We start from the raw sequence: 13277 nt of genomic DNA on the forward strand, positions 1-13277 counted from the left end.
TACTGTTTTAAAAAGCCACAGTTTACATTAATTTGGATTTTAATGTACCATAGAGGTGTTTGTAATTCTAATTTTACCAAGAACACAAGCAGGGGATTCATTTATGTCCACAGTCAATCCACCTTCCACCTTGTGCACTTTACAGGCCATTGTTTAGTGAATGCATTATGGTATTGATGTACTTAATAGTGTTTTTGTTGTCAGGGGTGACTGCCTTTCCACAAGGAGAATCCCCTGAGATCAAAGGTAATGTGAGCGAGGCAGGATTGTAGAAAAGGGCACAAATGTGTTAGTCATTGTAACCTTCTTGTAATGTGTGTAAGGCACCTTTCATTGGTACAGAGGAAAAGATGCATAAAGCTAGAAAATGGGGACTGTATTGTGGGAAAAATAAATAACCAGTTGTTTAGTGTGGCTGTTCGTTCTTGTTACTCCTTTGTAACACAGCATAGCTGATGAAATGTGTTGTTTTCTGTGTGCAGATCCTTTACAGACAAAGAAAGTAAGAAAGGTGCCCCCTGGTTTGCCTTCTTCTGTAAGTACTGAATTTTTAACTTCTAGTAAACAAATTGGGCTCAAAGCACACTGTTTACTTGACATACAAATCTTTTAAGTTATCATTAGGAAGGCTTTATCTAGTGACCATAAACAGCCAAGCTATTTTGGATCAGTTCCTAAGGTCTAAATACACATTTGATGTGTAGTTTTTAGATTTCATAGCAATGGTTTGTACCTCACTCATATGCACTTACCCACTTGTCCCTGTCATTTGAATTCCCCTCTTGGGAAGAGAGCTGGGCCAGGAGCTGTCAAAGAAGATCTCCTGTACAGGTCTTTTGATGTTTAATTAGTCATTATGTTGCTGAACAGGAGGACAGACAGAGATTAATAGCTGAGAATCTTAGAAATTTACATTTGTAATAATCCCAATGGAGCTGAAGACATTAAGATTCGGAGGACATATACGGCTCAGCTTGCCTCAGTAGAACTGAGGTTATTAATATGCATAAATCACCAAGTCAGATGTTCATTGTGAAGCCCTGGTGGATTTTAAAGCCTTCATTAAGCTTTTCCTAACTTCAGCCTACCATCAGAAAGGCTTTCAAGCAACTAGTTTGTTGATCCCTCTTTGCTAGAAAATTTATCCTTTGAGAATAAAGGGCTTTGATGAAAAAGGTTGGAAGGGTTTTGGTTGAAAAATCATTAATGGCTGTGATAATCTAATGCTATAGGGGTGTTTTGTGGTATTAAATATACTTTATTCTTTAAAGGAAGAAAATTGTTTATAAATGAATCTGTATTTAAAAATCCACATGAAGTGAAAAATCCCCAGTGAAGTGAAGGAAGGATTTTTCCCCCCTGTTCACAATAAACAAGAGGGGAGGGAAGAGAAGCTCTACTGCCTTGCGGGGTACATCTCTTTGTTGTGTAAATGGATGTCGGGCTTTTATTTGGCAGTACTTAACACACGGGTGCAGGTGCAGTTGGATGAGTCATAACTCAAAGCCATATAGGCTGAATAGAATGCACTGCACAGGCAACAGTAATACAGTAGGAGCAAAAAGGGTCTGATCTTTTTATTTTATTTTATTTTATTTTTGTATTAAATCTGAAGCCATAGATGGTGTCTTCTAGTCACTCTCCTTTCCTCCACTTCCCACCTTCACTGTGATATACAAAAACCTGAATCTGAAATCCCATTTTAACCATACTTCCAGATGGAACTGAGATAGTTTAGACAGCCTGGGGCAGCTGTGCTCTGAACCTGCAGCCTACCTGGAAGCCAGGATTGCAGCTGCAGGCACTCTTGAAAGCTTTTGCTTGCATAAGCACTTGGGCCCCACTAGAGGCTGAATAGCTGCTTGATAAACAAAATGAACACAATGCTTCAAATCATTATTCCCGAGGCCAGGAATTTTTTTTTTTCGGCAGCAGCTAAAAATAGTTTGGCAATTTACATTTTAACAGTTGTGTGTTATGCAGGGGTGCCTTTCCAGTTAACAGATGATTTCTTCTAGATTAACAAAAATATATTTAAAATGACAGAGTAGCTAAAACATGTAACAGTACAATTTTCATTTATTTTATTACTATAATTCTAGGAGAGTCATAAAAGTTAAATTACATATTAATATTTAGTTGCACTGGCCAGGTAACGAGATCATATTAGTGAATGAAAAATTCATCTCATTTATCTTACCCAACACTAATGTTAAGAAGCAGTATGTTTTTAATGTTTCTTATTTAATTTTTCGTCTTCTAAATGAAGAAACAGGATAGCAAAAGACTGATTTTATTAAACACTGAACAAATCTCAGTGATGGAGGGAGAAAGCAGATACTGTGAGTCATCAATATGCTGGTGATATATTTTGTAAAGTAATTGTTTCTGTGTATTTTAATGGGTAGGGTCCTGATTGTAACCTCTAAGCAAGATGACGCAAAATTCAAACAAAACTCTGATTTTTTTTTTTTAAATGTAAGATGCATTGTCTTTGGTGGAAGATTGAACAAAATTAAATTTTACTGACTATTATAGAAATTTGTGATTTCTTGAAATTCTGAGGTGAGAATTAAGGAAAAGGGACACCCGCATAATTATTTGGAATGTGCTATGCTAACAAATCAGATTGTATTTTGGCGAAGGTAAAGAGTGAATCAGCATATTTAATCTCTGTACTGCTGATGTTCTACTCAGTATATGAAAATCATCATTAGATGGAAAATAACAAAGGGGGGAAAGAGGCTTTAATTATTATTTAAAATATTTTACAAGCCATAGGAAGACATTTCTAATTGAGTTTCTAAAAGATATATTCTCTTAATATTTATAATTAATTTAATGTAAACATAGATGCTTCTTCTTAGTACTTTAACTTTCTAGGCAATCTTCATTTAATTGGAAAACTAATGTTGCTCTTTTAGAAAGATAAGGATTTTTAAATAAATAATCTTCCTATGGTTTGTAAAAATACTTTTTCTCTTGACTTTTGCTTTGTGGTGGACATCCCATGTCAGATGTTTTCCAAAACTATTTGTTTTGAGATGAATTTTTCCACTTGTTCTTGATTGTGTCATAGTAGTGAAAAACAAGCTAGCTAGAAAATTACTGGATGAACATCTCCAACATTTGGTGAGTGACAAATGAAACTTATATCAGAATGAATCTAGCTGATTGTAGTGTTACCTTCATCCAGTCAGACTCAGGGAACAGAACTAGTGCCATGTGACTTGAGACCAACTGTAACTAATCAGTGCAGATCAGATTTTGAAGAGCATTTACTGAATGCTTGCAGTGAACTGGTCAGTCTGTAGAGGAAATAATTAAAAAATAAATCAAGTGCATTTGAATACCTGAGGAAAGTGCAAGCTAATTGTGGACATTCCATTAGCTGAGAAAGAGGGTAAATATTCAGTATGAAACATTTATTCAGCTCTAATTACTACCATAATCAGCATTTAATTTAGATTAATAATAGAACTGTATTAAATGTGAAAAATCAGAAGATTAATGCTGGAAATACCTTTAGATCCTTCTTTTGCCATTTCATCATCTTCAACCCAACTAAGATTGTGACCTTCAGTACACAGCTTACATTGATGCATATCTTAGAAAATCAGCTACTGCACAAACACATATGCAGTCATCTAATTTCTTGAGATCTACAACTCTTCTGTGTATGCAAGAGGATAATCAAGTCCTCTGTCTTTTTGCTAAGATAGTTTTCTGTTTACCAAGAGGAGTCTTGATTTTATCTGTGTGCTAATTATTTAAATTTAGCCCCCCCCCCAAAGGTTAATGTATTTACTGTCTATTTGCATGTTTTACTAATCTTATGTACTTTGGTCAACATATTACCTAAATCTTTAGACCGTGCTTTAAAATTCTTATATAAAGTTTAAAATTCCACTTAACAGGAAATTAGCAAAGCCCTGTTTCTAGATTCAAGTCCACTGCAGTTTAGAATCATGTTCAGGGTAAAAGAATTCATAGAATGATTATAGGAGTCTTGACATGTCACTAGCTGTAGGATGTATACCTCTTACACGTGCCAATTTATCATTTATTGTAAGAATTCCTCCATTAAAAACAGCTATATTGGAGCAGTGTCATAGCAAAAACGAGGAAAATGACCTATATTTGTTTCATGTGGGTGGGGTGGGAAAGAGACACAGAAGTAAGCAGAAAGGAGATACCACAAAGATCCAGTCAAACACCTATGGTAGTCATTGTGAGTCTGTACATTGACTTTGAGTGTTGGCTTGGATGCATAGAAGAGAAATGGAAAAGATGCCTCACATTTGCTCTCAAAAGAATGGCTTTTCACCTCCCCAGTCCCCTAGGTATAAAGCTGGGGTGGTGCTCCATAAAGGCAAGAGACAAGAAGCTGGCCTGAAGGAAGGTAACAGCTCATTGGGCATCTTCCCCCATGAAGGCAACTTGTTGTTACCTGTTTGAGATGGAAATTTGTAGGACTTAATGAGTTTATTCATAGTTTCAGATAAATTTCCAAACTTCTGTCTGCTTATCTGAACTCCAGAGTTTGAGGCTCTGATAATTGAGTCAAATTAAAAATAAAGTAAAATTCACCCTGGTGAGTGAATGTAGCAGCCTTCTAGCAGATGGGGAGTATAGGAGTGCCCAGGCTTTTTAGAGTATTATCCTTGATGCCAGAAAACTCTGAGGTATGCCCACATCTTGAATACTGCGTGCAGATATGGTCGCCCCATCTCAAAAAAGATATATTGGAACAGGAAAAGGTTCAGAAAAGGGCAACAAAAATGATTAGGGGTATAGAACGGCTTCCATAGGAGGAGAGATTAATAAAACTGGGATTTTTCAGCTTGTAAAAGAGATGACTAAGGAGGGATATGAAATACCTCTATAAAATCCTGACTGGAGTGAAGAAAGTAAATAAGGAAATGTTATTTACTCCTCCTCGTAATGCAAGAACTAGGGGTCACCAAATGAAATTAATAGGCAGCAGGTTTAAAACAAACAAAAGGAAGTATTTTTTCACACAACGCACAGTCAACCTATGGAACTCCCGCCAGAGGATGTCGTGAAGGCCAAGACTATAACAGGGTTCAAAAAAGAACTAGATAAGTTCATGGAGGATAGGTCCATCAATGGCTATTAGCCAGGATGGGTAGGGGTGGTATCCCTATCCTTTGTTGGATCACTTGATGATTACCTGTTCTGTTCATTCCCTCTGGGGCACCTGGCATTGGCCACTGTCAGAAGACAGGATACTAGGCTAGATGGACTTCTGGTCTGACCTAGTATGGCCGTTCTTATGTTGAGGTTATTCTGAGGTCAATAGGTGATGTGGCCAGGTCTGATGCAAAATTCCCTGACTGGCAAACTGAGAGCATCCCATTGACTAACTCTACTGTGAGGGTATTTTTACATAGGGTTATTGCTGAGACTGTGCTCCTAGCTATAGTGCAATAAAGCACTTGGAGACACAGGACCATGCTTATTGGGAATGGGATTAAGGTGACTTTCTGGATGAAAATACATGTTCTTGGAATTATTTTTCATTTGTTTCCTGATCTGATCCTTGGTCTGGACTCCATAATACAGTAACTTATAAATGATAAAACATTGAAACAGAGTCAATAAATTGTGTGGGTTAGAATACACACACTCGTGATTACTTATTGGGGTAACCTCCAGCCCCTGTCCTTCAACACTCCCACCACCACTTTTCATTGTTATACCTTGTTTGTTATGTCTGAATCAAAGTGTAAGCTCCTCAGGGTAGGAACTTGCCTTTTTTTGGTTTGTAAAGTAGCAAATAAATAGTAAATATTTAAAGTGTCCAGGCCCCAAAATTCTGTAACATACCAAAAAATTTTTACTGTTGAGACCTACTCTTCTTAAGCAGTGAGGCACTGTTCCCTCTAAGCTGTGTGCGTGCGCACGCACACAGAGATCCGAAACACCACGCACACGGCGAAACACTGTGCGCACAAAAATGTGCACAGAAGCACAAAAATTTGCACAGAAGAAATTTTTTGCGCACATGGCCTGTCAAAAATTAGAGGGAACAAGACTGTTTCCATCTCCATCCCTCCCTTTTTTCTGAGTCATGGATAGGGTGACCAGATGTCCCGATTTTATAGGGACAGTCCCGATATTTGGGGCTTTGTCTTATATAGGCGCCTATTACCCCCCGCCCTCTGTCCCGATTTTTCATACTTGCTGTTTGGTCAGCCTAGTCATGGACCTCATTAGGCCTTTTATGATTTCACCATCTCCAGGCTAGATTATTGTAATTCACTTCTACTTGAGCCTCCCTTGAAATTGATCTGGAAGCAGCAGTAGTCAGTCACATGTGGCTTCCTCTCTGCTTCTTGATTATGGGAGTGGAGGAAGCAGAGGTGTCCAGCTGTCAGTAAGTAGCAAACTGGGTTGTTGCAAGGTCTTGCTGACAGTCTGTAAAGCTCTCACTGATCTAGGCCGAGGGTTCTTAAGTGATCATCTCTCAACAATGTCCTTCCAAGGCAGTTGAAATCAGATGAATTATCCAGGCTGTCTGTCCTGATCCTCTGACTGCATTGGGCCAAAGCAGAGCCTGCTTTGATCAGGGATCATATCTGTAGAATTCCCTGCCAGAAGGTCTCCTTAGCTGTCTTCAGGACTTGCTGTAAGGGCCTTCTGTTGACATTAGCTAATCTGTTTAAGTTTTCACAGCATCCCAGATGCATGTATTTAAGTGCTATTAAATTATAATTGAGATCTGAATAGAAAGGTCTTAAATTTATATGTACCTTTAAAATGTTAATAAAACCCAACATGACTAGACTGCAGCTTGTGTAACTGTACAAAAAGGTTATATGTTATTGCTGTAACTACTGCTTTACATCAGACTATGTGCCAGTTCATCCCCATTATTGATGATGCTCTTTGTTACAACAACAATGGGGGGAGGGAAAGGTTTTATAAGTAAAAGATTATTTCTTATAGTTTGTCACTTGATGATGTTCACTGTGATTATGGTGGGAAGGCTGTTTGAAAATCTGTGCAGACTGTTAGAAGAGTAATAGGTGGTAATATCTATAAGACTTTTACCTGTGTCATGCTGTTAAATTGGTTGCTTGATCAATACAAATGCTAGACAGGCTGCTTTGGCTGTGATCTAACCATTAAATTATCAGAAATAGCTAGTAAAAAATGATTACTGTTGGAAAGAATTGCACTGAAATAAAAACTGTCTAAACCTCTGAATAAACTTCAGACATAAATTTTCTAGACTACTGATTCACTTGTCATCCTGACACAAAGATGCAGATGTTGGTTCTAGTCTGAGTATAAATTTAAAATTGAATTAAAATTGCCTAACATTTTAGTGCCATTGAGTTTCTTGTGATGTTGAGCTTTGGCACTTCAAGGCTATAAAGAAAACAGGTTGTACAATCCTGGAGATGTAATCACAAGACTTCATGACATTTTCTGTGGTAACTTGGGTAGCCTATTAAAAAAAAATTTTCCTTAAGGGAGTACTAACTAGATCCCTAACTATAGATGACAAAAGGATTGTCATTTGCTTTTGACAGATCATCCAGACAGCTTCGTTTGCTGAAGAATTTTGCCAGACAGCGAACCAGAGAACCAAAAAAAAAAAGGGGGGGGGGGGCGGGAAACGTGCCTCTGAGCTAGCTTATGTTTCTGTACAGTTAGCTACCTGCACTTTGACATAAAGTTTCCTAAAGCTTTTCTGATGCTAATTTATTAAATAGATTAAAATACTGTTTTTCATATGGAGCAGGGTTTTGATTATAGAACCATCTACTGGAAAATTTTAAAACTGCATCAGAAGCTATGTTACTATATATCACTTTGGGGAGTACATGAGAAATGCTAAACATATTGCACTTGAGCAACAAATAAAGCAAAATGATACTGGAGTTGGACCAGCAGAGGGACCCCTTATCTCCCTTTAATTTCTCAAATACATTTGCTTGGTCATACTAAGTTCATGATGAAGAGATGTGTAACTTAACTTAATCTTTTATATCTTTCAATAACAGAAACGTAGAATCATTTACTTTGGAAGGTTTTTTAAATCTCTTATTTAATTCACATCTGATTTTTATAATGTGCCTGCATTTATTTATCATGTTGTGCAGTGGTGATTGGCCCAATAGGAAGTACTGTTGTTTGGTAACACCCCTTACTCATTTGTCAAGGATAACAAACAAATGTATACATACATTTTGTCATAAATGAAATTGTGTGTAACTAAGTGCTTCTCATAGGGAGCTATACCTGAGGACATTTCAAAGCTATCTATTAAACTGCTTGGGTTTTTTGTTTTTGTTTTTACAAAATATCTAAAATCTTCAGCACAGTTCTAAGCTTTCCAAAGCTGGGAATAATGGTGCATATTGAATATGTTCCTTGCTTTGATATTTTAATATAAATCCATAAGAAAGTATCACTAATAAGGAATATTTGTACAATACCTGAATATGAGGAATTGATAGAAGTTGCTGCTGTTCATTAGCTCTTAGAATAATGCACCTAATGAGAAGCATCTTTATTTCTATTTATATATATATATAATAACTCGCATGCTGACAATGTATAGTACTTGAGAAGGAAAGCCATTCCCATCTGTTGTAACTCAATTTTTCTGACTATATAATTTCTTATTTTTAAAATATTATTGTTTCCTGTTTTCACATGTAGCCATCATGGAATTGGTTTGGAAATCTGATATCAGTGTATGGTATAAGGTTTATTTTCTGGAATGCTGTATACTGGCTTAATATGTAATCTTATTTTTATTTAATATCAGGTAATATTTTTCTTTGCAGAAATACAGATATTAAAGTTAAAACCCAACCATTTGAACTGGAAAACAGTAAAACTTTTACTACTTAACTTTGACATCGATTTGAAAGTATACTAGTGTAAATTAATCGGACCCAATTAACTTAATGTTATGACTTTTGTGTCAATTTTGTTTTTATTATAATGGTTTTTATTCTTGGCTGTTTCTTCTTTTTTTAAAAAGCACTATTGTGGAGTTGCAAACTGCTGCATCTTTTCACTATACAGTACATGATTATAAATGGATAATTTCCCCTTGCCTAATAACATGATGGCATGCTTTCAGGATTTTTTAATTTACTAGATATTTAGATGTTTACATGAGTCGAGGTCTGTCTTCTAGACAATGCATATTTTTCTATTTTTCTCCACTAGAAGTAGCTACATGCAATTCTCAGACAGTTTAAAGTCTGAATCTGTTTTAATTGTCTGCTGACGATATAATTTATAGGTATTCATCTCGCCAGGCTTGATCTAGTTAATCATCATAAACGTTTTGTTTAGAAATAAATACATTTGGAGTTTTTTTTTATTGAGAATCTTAGAAGTGGTTTCTGAATCCTTGGGACAAAGATTTTGTGTATGAATATTGAAGAGCATTTTTCAACTAGTAACAAAGAAGTAAGAAAAAATGAGCTATTGGTATCCTACTTCAGGTTTTCCTTTGTAAGCTGATGTTTAAGTCCTTGGGAAAAACAGACTCTCCATCAGGAAGCTCATTATATTTTATCTGGTATTTGTTTTTGATGGTGGGCAAATAACTTTTATTGGTGGGGGGGAAGAGTACACAATTCAATGTAAAAGTTTTTAGTTCTTATAATATTTGAAATAATAAAACAAGCAATATAACGCAACATTTTATTTTAAACATTGATATGATGTTTGTCATATTTATGGACAGTTCTGAATAGAGGATATGCTCTGTGGTGTGGAGATGAGATCCTCTGCCTATCTCTGGTATATTATAAAGAGTAATTGCCAGTGATCTGTATGATGTCAACTTAGTGGTAGTTTTAAACTCGTTAAAAAGGTGGGTGATTCATTCTTGCTGTGTGTGTTTGGTTGTGTGTCTTTGAATTGGACAAAGATAAGAAAATAGACTAAATTCTACATTTGACAAAACAGCTGGACTTTAAAGAGCAAGTATCTCATTAAAATCAGACTGAAAATGAATGAATCTTTTGAGAACATTCTTAAACAGGTAGTTTAGTTTATTATTAGGTCAGCATTTCACTCTGCGTCAGAGATCATAATCTCTTTATATACTTACAGAAACACACAGGTTATTGTTTTTGACACAGTGCAGAGTCGTGAATGGAAACAGTTCAGGCTACAAAAGTGCATGTCCATTCAGTGCTCCTCTGCTGACGGCATGTCTGTCTGAAATCAAGTTTAAAAAATTGGCCCTGTCTCCAGCTGACTAGTTCTGTCAGACTGAGTCATAAGATTAACCCTTGATTTGTCACCAAGGGGAAATAGAATAAATAACTGTATTCACTATGATATCGTTGATCCAGATAGGATCCATTTCACCGTAACATGCTTTCCTTACGGGGGGGGGGAAATCAGTGCAGCTGCTGCTCAGAATAAATGTGAAATAAAAAATAAAACCCCGACATACACAAAGAGAACTTTTTTTGGTTGTTGGAACCAGGTTGGAGTAGTTACAGTTTGAGCTTTCTATAGGTATATCCAGTGGTGTTTGCTGCAATTATAAAATATGTCCGTTTGTCATCATCTTTGGGCAATGTAAACTCTGAGATTAAAGAAAACTCATAACAATCTGATATGCTTGAAAGCAGAATAATTTGATCCCAAAACATGATACATTGAGTGACAATGTGATTTGAACATTGGCCTGCTAAACCCAGGGTTGTGAGTTCAATCCTTGAGGGGGGCCATTTAGGGATCTGGGGCAAAAATCTGTCTGGGGATTGGTCCTGCTTTGAGCAGGGGATTGGACTAGATGACCTCCTGAGGTCCCTTCCAACCCTGATATTCTATGAGTCTATGATTCTAATGTATTGAGGAAATAGTATTTTGGTGCTATAAACATACAGCACGGTGATAATTTTCAGTGCAGTGCATATAGGTGTACCTGTGCTGCTCCAGTAAAATAGCGAATTCCCCACACAGTCTGATGAAATTGTTACTTCTTTGGTTTGTCAGAGGTAAATCCTTTTAGTCAGAGTGGTATTGTTGGGAGTATTTGTCTTTATTCTATCTTTGCCCAGAGGCAGCATTTTGAATGAGACCTACTCTTTTGTGCTGTTTTTGACACTAGCTTACCTGTATGTTGATGAGCGTCAGCAATTTACTTGTTTAAACAGATGTTATTCAAGTTAGCAAACAATACGAATTAATATTGCCTTCACACTTTTAACTTCTGCTGTTTTTGTTTGCAAGTTTAGAAGATGAGCTGCAAGAAAGATGAAACATGTATGCCACATAGTAAAATACTGAGTTTTTAATCCCCACAGTGTTTCAACAATAATCAAGTTATTGCATGCACACACCCAGTAGTTGATTTTACAAGATACACATTAATGTCCATCCTTGTTTTGGAGAACTGAATCTAACCACTGCTGAAACATTTTTGACCACTATAAAAGTTTCTTATGTGCTGGAACTATTTGATTAAAAAAGAAAATGCTTTTATTCTACCTCTTTTTTCCAAAATAAAATTGGACTTTTGTTGTATAGCTTTTTGTGTGTGTTTCCTGAATATAAAAAGATACATTGTTCTAAATAATTCATTTTAATCCTGGAGTACTGTATACTTAGGGAAGCAGTATGTCTAAGAGATCTAAAGATCTTTTAGCATATCACGTCTATAGAAGCCTAAACATAGTGAGGAGGTTTAAGGAATGGCATTGTTAATTGTAAATCAAAGCTTCTTACAGAGTTCTCTGGGGACTGAAATGGGGCTTTGTGATCCCTGGGGGAAAGAGGAAGTTGCAAGTCACTCTGCAGGCTTGGCATTTTAATAGTCTGATGTACAGTGATGTTCTTTTTTGCAGCTGCTGCTTAGTCTTTTATATTGGTGAAGAGTTTGGTTGAAATTTGGTTCATTAGCTTTTAAAACGCTGCATACTTTTCTATCTCCCCCCCCCCTCTGTGTATATATGTATTAAAAGCAACAATCTGATCAACATATAAAGCTTAACAGTAAAAATGCACATGCTTTTCGATTAATTTACATTTCAGGATAACCTCCTAATTCAAAACTGGAATAATCACAGTAGTTTAACTGTCATGCTTATATATCGTTTTGCTGGTGCATGTCACTGACTAAACTTCTATGTCTAATCTGCATATATTCTGTATACTTACAGATATTGCAGTGCTTATTTACTAAGGTGATGGACACTGTACAAAAACCTAATGGAAGTCTCACATGATCATAGTATTTCAGCTTACTGTGCTGTTTTCTTTGCTAAATTTCATTCTGTGGTTAGATGACTTCCCCATCATCAAAGGTGCTTGTTAAAGGTATCCTAATTTTGCAGCTTGCTTTCTTTCCCTACACATGGCTGAATTGAACGTTACCCCTTCTTTTCTTAGTCTGCTGTATGTTCTCTGTTCTGGACAGAAGGGAAGCCAGGGCAAACTCACAGATTTGGTATTTGACACAGTCGAAGAGAGTGGGAAAGAGATTTTCTGCTGTCATTTTTTTCTGTCCTTTGACTTTTTTGTTTTTGTTTTTTAGAGGCTCACTGGATCCTGCGCATTCTTTAACAGCCAATTGTATTCATCTATAGAATATAAACATATTTATGTACAAACATATAGAGTTTCCTGACGTACTGAGTAACATACAAAAGGGGATTTGCTTTTAGTATTAATCCCCCGCCCCCAACAGTGGCAATTTCATTCCTTGTGTAATGGCTTTCATATTATATGTTTAATTTATCAAGCAAACTGAGGGAATTTCATATTCTTCACCAAGAGGATGCAGTTCAGGGAAGAATAGACTATAAATGTGTGTGTATTGAGGGATTATATGTGATATATGTTCAATATTTCGTGCTATACATTTTTGTCAGATTAACACTAAAATTGTATGTTTCTGTCAATTCTCTTGTCCTTGTGTGTGTGTACATGTATAGAGAGGGGGAACAATGTTTTTTCACAAAAATGTATTTTATAGTCTAAAATGTTTAAAATTTGGCCAAACTTACTCATCTATTTTTCATGCTATGTAATTTGAATATGAAATTTGGATTTTGTAATATTAAAATATTTACCTTTATTTAGTTGTCTGTTTTAAACATATGTAATATATTTAACTAAACATGACATACTGTATTTTCTTTTGTTTGGCAGCTATACAGTACTAGTTTAAGAGGATATATGTTTCCCCCAGTTAGAAACAACCCATGGCCTAGTAGAGATACTTAATTAATTGGGACATAATACTTTTTGGCCCAGGAAGT

At 36.1% G+C, this 13277-nt stretch overlaps 1 protein-coding gene across 18 annotated transcripts in view; it reads left to right on the forward strand.

The window, feature by feature from the left end:
• TCF12 (transcription factor 12) overlaps nt 1–13277 on the forward strand; it is a 304994-nt gene that overhangs the window by 241716 nt on the left and 50001 nt on the right. For 12 of the 18 annotated variants that reach the window (XM_042853875.2, XM_042853876.2, XM_042853881.2 and 9 more), the window contains one exon: nt 483–535. The exons of the other annotated variants lie outside the window; for them this stretch is intronic. In XM_042853875.2, coding sequence (XP_042709809.1) covers nt 483–535 — 53 coding nt within the window. The remainder of the gene's footprint in view (nt 1–482; nt 536–13277) is intronic. 18 annotated transcript variants of the gene reach the window in all.

The sequence above is a fragment of the Chrysemys picta genome, chromosome 10, assembly GCF_011386835.1.
Source record: "Chrysemys picta bellii isolate R12L10 chromosome 10, ASM1138683v2, whole genome shotgun sequence".
Classification (NCBI taxonomy): Eukaryota; Metazoa; Chordata; order Testudines; family Emydidae; genus Chrysemys; species Chrysemys picta.